This window comes from Cervus elaphus, chromosome X, assembly GCF_910594005.1.
Source record: "Cervus elaphus chromosome X, mCerEla1.1, whole genome shotgun sequence".
In the NCBI taxonomy this organism is placed as follows: Eukaryota; Metazoa; Chordata; class Mammalia; order Artiodactyla; family Cervidae; genus Cervus; species Cervus elaphus.
Window position 1 is genome coordinate 158,095,275 of NC_057848.1, and position 8,347 is coordinate 158,103,621.

At 52.9% G+C, this 8,347-nt stretch overlaps 1 protein-coding gene across 2 annotated transcripts in view; it reads left to right on the forward strand.

Annotated features, from left to right (window-relative positions):
- Nucleotides 1-7,685, forward strand: part of RAI2 (retinoic acid induced 2) — a 79,618-nt gene extending 71,933 nt beyond the window's left edge. For both annotated transcript variants that reach the window (XM_043896980.1, XM_043896979.1), the window contains exon 2: nt 5,709-7,685. In XM_043896980.1, the coding sequence (XP_043752915.1) occupies nt 5,733-7,313 (1,581 nt within the window). In that variant the 5' untranslated portion in view covers nt 5,709-5,732 and the 3' untranslated portion in view covers nt 7,314-7,685. The remainder of the gene's footprint in view (nt 1-5,708) is intronic.
- The last annotated feature ends 662 nt before the right edge of the window (nt 7,686-8,347 follow it).

Below are 8,347 nucleotides of genomic sequence, written 5' to 3' on the forward strand. Positions count from 1 at the left end.
GGGAACAATTGCAATGCCTGGTGGCGCAGATAGTAAAGAATATGCCCACAGTGTGGGCGACCTGGGTTCGATTCCTTGGTTGGGAAGATCCTCAGGAGAGAGGCAAATGGCAACCCACTCCCGTATTCTTGCCTGGAGAATTCCACGCCTTCCTGTGACCTCACTCCAGTGGCTCCGGGATCCTCACAGGGTTCCAAAGCAGGCAGTGGTCCCCAGCTTGATTCCTGCGAGGTAACCCTGCCTACCAGACCCAGAAACCTAGGCCTCAAACCTCTCCTCAGGGGTGCTTAGCTTTGTGGTTGGCTCGGTAGTCACTTCTGTGGTGAAAACGCTCTCAGTTCACAACATGAAATCAAGATGCTCTCCAGAAGGTGATACAGGGCTCCCTGGCATGCTCCCAGGGGATCATTTAGGATGTAGCTGAGGGTATTAGGTTATTTGAGTGTGTGAGCGTGTGTGAGCGTGTGTGTGTGTGTGTGTGTGTGTGTGTGTGTGTGTGTGTGTAGAGAGAGAGAGATGGAGAGAGAGATTAGGTGTTAAATGCCCACAACAAGGAAATAGATGCACCTATAACCTAGAGAATAGTCTGAGTGGTCAAGTGTTTTCACCTTTGAAATTAAGCCATAGTTGAATCCTTATCATAAAAATGTCAGTCTGTATGGAAGCCCGTAGGGTAAATTGAGTCCTCTGTGCAATGCTCTGGAAGCGGAAGCCTGAGAGGCAGGCCTGGCTTGCAGGCCACCCAGTGGGGTGCAGATGCAGGGCGGGTCACTTACTGACTGCCGGGAGTTGGGCCCCAGGTCAGCTTCTTCCCAAATGTAACTGCTTATGAGAGAAACGGCACATGTGCCGCTTTGCCTTGGTCTTCTTTTTCTGTGTGCATCAGAGAAACACAGGACCCTAGGACGAATCCATTCACTGGTCACCCCGATGGACTCTTCACTGTCCATGAAAGTGCTTTTGCATTGCCTGCCTCATCATCATCAGAGTCTCTGCCTGGCCAGCAAGAGGGTTGGCTACCACGTTCCCCTCCATGGGGCCTATGGGCCCAACCCTCTGTTCTTAGGACAATGCAAGTGTGTGACCTCTGTGATAACTGGCCTCTGATGAGTGGTAATCAGAATTTCTGGGTCACGGTCTCCTCATCAATAAGAAGGGTTGAGAAGAGGATAGTGGTGTGAGGTTTCATGCCCTGCCAGCCTTGACCTGCCCTGATTCTATAAATGTGACAAGAGCCTGGCTACAAGAACACCAGGCTGTGAAAGGCCTATGTGTGGCAATCTGAGAGCAGGTTGGAAAAAAGAATTTCCAGACGTGGGGAAAAAAATGAAAGGAGAATAGACTTTATTAGAAGGGGAGACACTGTTAGAAGAGTGGGCCAGCTCAAGGGAGAGCTGCCACTTTCATGGGCATGCGGCCAATCTTATAGCCTTAGGACAAAGAAAATTCCTATAGCAATAGGTGGTGATAGGTCATTGTTCGGGGGTCCTTCAGTGCCCACTTTGACTAACATGGAGAATGGAGACAGGAGCTGGCCAGTTAGGAAAGGATGGCCCGTGAGAGACAAGATGGCTCCTGACAGTGGTTGCCATGGAGCTTCTGGATTTATCGCTCTATGACCTCAGTATAGGGCTCCACAGCCTAGACACTTACTGATGCTCTCCCTCATTCTGAAAGGATTCGGGGAACACCTGCTGTTCATCAGTTATGGGTATAAAGATGAGCAAAGGAGAAGCTGTTTCTCTTGCTGGCCGTGAGGGGGAAGGGGAGGACTAGACAAGGGAAGGCGGGAACTCGGTGGGGTTGGGGGAGGCAGAGACTTCGGAGTGTGACGGGTGAGCAGGAGTCGGCTGCATGAAGGTCAAGGCCCAAGGGGGTGCCAAGCTGAGGGCAGAGCCCAGGGACAACGCCCCTGTGGTGTGTACTTAGATCTTCGTGATAGTTAGGCAGGGGGTTCAGGTGGCAATTCTGTGACCCCACAGGTCTCTGAGCCCAACTACTGCCCCACTTACCTAGCTGCCCTCTGCCCTGAGCCTTCTCCCCAGAGTCTCTGGCTGCCGGGCACACAGGCTACACCCGGGTGGGCCCCAGCCCCCTGCCTTCCAGCCCCAGCAACTGGCCGTGGGCCAAGAAAGCAAGGGTCTCCAGCAACCGCAGGTCCACAGGGCCCAGTTCCCCTCCCGTTACACCCCCATCCCATGCCCCCAGGGGTAATAGTGCAGGCTGGATGGCTGACCTCATTTAAATTCATTTGCAAAGAATACCTTAAAATACACAAACAAAGCATTCCCTGCCTCCTCGGCTGGAGCACACTTGGGCAGCCCCTCTGGCTTCCTGGCTTGTTCTCAGAGACAGAGACTTGCCCTCTGAACCCTCATCTCTTGACCTGGTTATCCTCAGGACATCACTGAGGCTTCCAGCAGCAGCTTCTACAACGGGGTCACCCACTGAGGCCCCCCAGAGTCGGGGCGCCTGCTGGCAGGGTGAACAAGGGAAGGGAGAGCAGAGAGTAAGAGGGGAAGAGCCCCCTGGGAGGTGTGTGTGATAAAGGCAGGGTAGCCCTGGGCCCTGCATGGTACTGGAGGGGAGCCGCTGCCCAGCCCATAGTGGGGAAGCAGAGTGGTCAGGCAGCTCCAAAGCTGTGGAGCCGGGAGAAGGCAGGAGTGAGATCCAGGTCCTTGGCCCCTGAGATGCCACACGCTGCTCACCTCCACCTGTGCCCCGGCCTCTCCTGCATCCATCTGTCCCCAGTCCTGTTCCCAGAGGCTCGTGGCTCCTGCAGGTCTGGTGCCAAGAGCTGAAACTCACTGGGTGCTGTAGGGTAAGGGAGTTAGAGAAGGCAAGGTTCAGAAAAAGAACGAGACCGGCACTTTACAGGAACAGAACACCTTTAATGAGGCGAGAAGGGGCAGCAGTCAGATTACTGAGCTGCTGCACTTATCCAAGAAAAGAGTAAGTATATACAGGCATGCATGTGGAAATCTACTGTCTTAAGGGGGCCTGTTCTTCTCCAAGATTTGTTCGGAGTAGTTATCTCTTAAACAGCTGGGGCAAGGAATTTTGGAGATCGGCCAGAGGCTGAACCGGCTGGGAGCTGGGCGTAATCAACCTTAATGTCCATTTTTTCTTCGGGTGAGAGAGTTCTTTGTTTTGCATAGAATGGTGGGGAGGACCTGGAGGGGACTTTTAACTCCAGGCTATTTTGAGCCATGTAACTTTCCTTCAGGTACCACCCGTGGAAGGAGCAGGGGCCCATGGGTGACACCCTGACCTGGCAAGGTGGCTTCCTCACACTTAGCGGGAAGATGCTGGAGGATTAGCTGCCATAGAACCAGGACCAGGCAGGGAGAGGAGTGGGGTTGCGGGAAGACAGGAGAGCCACTAGCTGGGCTGACGGGTGTGCCCAGAGAAGGTGGAGATGATGCTCCAAAGTTTGCCTTCTTGCTCTTGGTGGGCGGGGGAACGGGACTGAGGAAGGCAGAGAGAGAGGGAGGCCCATATCTGGAAGGACAGACGGTATAGCCCTTTATGAGGAAGCAGTCTCTCAGTGGGGTAACCCCAGACTCACGGGAAGCAGGGAACGGGATTTCTTCTGGTGGCTTGCCTCGCAGGTCCTCAGAAGCCACCTCAGATGGACAGTCGCGGGTGCCTTCTCTGCTGCAGTCCGTGTCCTCTCCAGCCCCACCTCAGCTTCCCTTCAGGCTCCTGTCACCCCTCCCAGAGTTCTGGCCACTGTGACAGACAGGGCGGCCCTTCTGGAGGAGGCCTGGGGCGCTAAGGGCCTTCCAAGGGCTGCATGTGAATGGCCAACAGAGCTCTGACCTGCCAAGCCTGCTACCTCTCCTGGCTTCACTCTGAGGCCCTCTCACGCTAGCCAGTCTCTATCTGATCAAAGACATGCTCCTCCACTAGACTATAGTCCCCATGAAAGCATGAACATCTCCAGGATCACAACAGCATCTCCAGCTCCCAGCAAAGCTCTGGCATGCAGTAGGCATTCAGCAAATTGATTGTTTGGATGAATGCTGAATGAATGCATGGAATAATGAATGAAAGGTATATCGGAGGCATGTCACTTTCTGGACTGAATAAGAGAGCACTCCTCTCAGGAAAAGCAGACCCTTTACCTGGGGCAAGCCCCCTTGCCACTCTGCCCCCAAGGGCATCACTGGCCAGCACACTGGGCTAGCTCATGGTCATCTCCGGAGCACACCTGGCCCCTAGGCAGCTGGGCTCTGGCACCCTTCCTCAGAGGCTCTGCAGTGTGCCCAGCCCAGGGTATCGCTCACCCATCCTTCTGCAGAAAGTCATTTGCACAGCATCCTTTATCTTGCCCTCCCCTCCTCCTACTTCAGAGAAATTCCTTGCTCTGTGCATTCAACACGTTGTGATTGTCTGGAAATATCACAGGGTTGTTCATTTGTTAAAGCCGCCTTCCTGTAGGGAAGGTTCATTGGTTGACTTCTAATCCCATGGTGTTCTGGGCCACCTCTCCTGTTTTGGAGATTGTGTTGGTCATGGAGGGGTGAGGGGAGAAGGATGAGTTGACCACAGGACAAAAGTCTAGACAGCTCAGACAGGTAAGGTCAAGAACTGGAGTTGCCCAAGGCCTGCCCAGCAAGACTGAGGATTATTGAATTATTATTGAGCCCCACCAGACTCCAGGGCTGCACAGATCCCTGAGTTAGACATGGTGCCTGCCTTCTCCATGGTAACAAGGCTAAATATGGACGTGTTTCCATGGAGAGCCATATCGCAGCTGCAGCCCTGCTTCCTCCAGGAAGCACCGGTGCTGGGCTCCTTTGGCATCTTAGGAGGTGGCCAGAGGTGCCAAGGACATCAAGAAAGTATATCTCACCTTTGAGGATGTTTGTTTCCAACAAGAGTTCCATTTCCCCACAGCCCTAGATTCATCAACACCCCCTCCTCTTGACAGCTAGAAGTTAGGGGAGGTGAAGGGTCAGACAGACTGATTGGGAAAGTGACACTGGACCCCAATGAGTGTTTGTACAAGTTACCCCGTCTCCCCCTTGCTCCTCAGAGTGGCTTTTCCTCTGACTGGAGGAAAGAAGGTGCCATTGGTCAGAGAGAGGGCGACAACTGTAATGACCCTTGTATAAATACACTGGTGTTCCTCTCATCAAGGCTCTTTTGGAAGAATTATTGCTGCTACAAAGAGGTTGTTTGTTTTTTTTTGTTTTTTTTTTTTTTAATGCTTTTCATAACTGGGATGGCCCCTGTCCAATTTTGTAGAATATTCTAATATGGCAGAGCTCTGTTTTTTTCCTTAAAGAAAAGTAAGTCTTAGCTCCCTATTTGAATTTGGACAAGTCCAATCTCCACATATCTTAACTGTCCAATACAGCGATGTGGAATGAAACTTTGTGTTTGTTGAAGGCTAAACATAAGCTGAGTGCGTATTCAGCTTCACAATACTCTGTTCAACCTCACTCGGCTATTTAGTCATGACATCATCTGTGTTTATAGTTTAATCGTCTGTTAAATTGGGGCTGTCCACGCACAGCTGATCGTATGGGTGTGTTCGTATATATTAGGAAATAGCTGTCACATGTATGTGTACACTGAGAAATGGGTGTGTTCCCCGGGTAACTGAGACATGGAAACTTTTAAGAGATGTGGGGAGAGCTCTGGAGGCAGCTATAAATGGTCTCAGAAGGAAGCTTCACATGGTGTATTCTGTGTTGCAGGCCGAGTGGCATCCGAGCCGAGTGATGGACGATCTGCAGTCCCAGAACCTCGCCATGGACATGAGCGACTCCTCCCCCGCCTTGACCAATAACAGACTGGAGAATGGCATGGCCCAGCTGATCACCACCGAGGCCTGGAACATCAACTCCACCGACCTGGTAAAGAAGGCGCTGGTGACCGTGCCGGCCCCGTCCATCCTGAACCCCCCGGCCGAGTCCCAGAGCGGTGTGGCTCTCAAGGTGGCGGCCACTGTGCTGCAGCCCCTGTGCCTGGGGGAGAGCCCCGTGGTGATGCCCATTCACATGCAGGTGGAGGGCAGCTCCGCGCCTGAGCTCAACCAGAGCGGCAACGCCACGTACGTGATGACCGCGCAGGGGCCTGTGCAGCTTCCAGTGGTGCTGGAGCAGCACGTGTTCCAGCACCTCAACTCCCCACTGGTCCTGCCGCCGGAAGCCCCGGGCTCCTCCAGCGCCATCCACAACAACCTCTTCCAGGGGGCCCGGGACCCTGAGGCGCAACCCCAGCTCCTGGATCTGCGGATCCCCAGCCAGCCGCAGGAGCCCCCGCTGCCCTTCGAAGCCGTGCTCCACAATCTGTTTCCTGCCCAGGGCGCACTCGGCCCCCCGCCCTGCCAGCCTCCCCCAGGCTACGCCCCGGTGCCCCCCCAGCCATTCAACTCCCCCTTGTCACCCCTGGTCCCGCCGGCCACGCTCCTGGTGCCCTACCCGGTGATCGTGCCCCTGCCCGTACCACTCCCCATCCCCATCCCCATCCCCGTGCCTCAGAGCTCTGAAGCCAAGTTCAGCCCGACTTGCCCCAAGCCACCATCTGCCTTCGGCCTCCACCCCTTTAAAGGCCCCCAGAGCCCTCTCCAGAAGGAGGAAGTAAAGCCCTTTGACCTGTTCCAGCCCCGGGAGTACTTCCAGCTCGGCCGCCACACCGTCATCAAGATGGGGAGTGAGAACGAGGCCCTGGATCTCTCCATGAAGTCGGTGCCCTGGCTCAAGGCTGGCGAAGTCAGCCCCGCAATGGGCCAGGAAGACACAGCCCTAGACCTGTCGCTGGCCACCCACCGGAAACCTGAACCTCCCCCCGAGACACTGTACAACAGCAGCGGGTCCGTGGACAGCCCAGGTCACCCGGTGCTGGAGAAACTGCCCAGTGGCATGGAAGTGCCCTTTGCCCCCGCCACGACACAGGAGGCTGCATCTGTCATGGAGAGTCACGGGGGCGGCAGCGACACCACGGAGCCACCCAGCCAGCCCAGCAGCGAGGTCAAGGCTGAAAATCACATGGAGATGGTGAGCGAGTCCCAGGCGGCCAAGGTGATCGTCTCAGTTGAAGACAGTGTGCCTACCATCTTCTGTGGCAAGATCAAAGGCCTCTCGGGGGTGTCCACCAAAAACTTCTCCTTCAGACGTGAAGACTCCGTGTTTCAGGGCTCCGACACCAATAGCCCCGGAGAAGAGGCCTTGGGAAACACGGAGGCCCTCAGGAAACCCACCAAAAACCGGAGCATAAAGTTAAAGAAAGTGAACTCCCAGGAAATACACATGCTCCCAATCAAAAAACAACGGCTGGCCACCTTTTTTCCAAGAAAGTAAATAATGGCTTTTTAAAATTTTTATGATTATAATATGGGGAAAGGTGCATTGGTTTTATAAAAAAGGCATTTAAAACAAATTATCTTTGTTAATTATTCTGGGGAGTAGCTGGGAACCAGGAAAAGCAAATTGGCTCTAGAGGCCCTGTAAGCTAGGATCATTTTCTTTTTTAATTTTTGACTTTTCACAAATGAGTAAATAAGAGCAACCTATTTTTCAAGCAGATTGCACATTTTTTGCAGCTTTAATGGAATATTGGGTGAATCAGAGGGGGTTAAAAAAGCTATTTTCATTGCCACAAAGTGCTTTGATGATGTAATACCTAATAAAGGGTAGGATGAATATTTCACAATAAATGTTCATTTGCACTAATTGGTTGCAGTATTCTATCATTTATAAAATTTGCATGCCTGAACTGGCATGGTTTGGCCAAAACTGTCGCTTGTAAAGCACTGAAAATTATCCGTGTTTAAAGACCAAAGTTCTTCAGACATGCTGGACAAAGAAGAATCATACTGGCCTCTGCCCTCAGAAAAGGAGGATTAGGAGTATGTATGACTTTGAGCAATTTATTTCCCCTTCTGGCCCCTTTCTTCATTTGTAAAAATATGGCAGAGGGAGGTGAGTTCCAAGTACCCACAGCCCCCTCTAGTTCACAGAGACCCTGGATGTGCAGAATTCGGTCTGAAACCCTCCATAGACTAAGACAGACAGATGTCTCTAAAGGCATATTTACCTGCCTCCTCTCCTCCCTCTCCCAAAATTTAGCTGAAAGGAATTTCTTTTCAAGGGCAACAGGAGCATTGTTCTGAATAATAACAGTCTAGGAAGTCAAAAATACTACCGAAGGCCACTCAGAACAAGAGGAAAATCCAGTGGATTAGGAGGTGTCTCATAAAAGTTCCCAGTACTGGGTAGAGATGTTTGGGAGTGGGCTCGGGTAGGGAAGAGAAAGCCATTCCAGCGACTGGGGGTGATCGTGCCCTCCAGGGAACATCTGGCAGTGCCTGGACACGCTTTGGGTTGCCACGGCT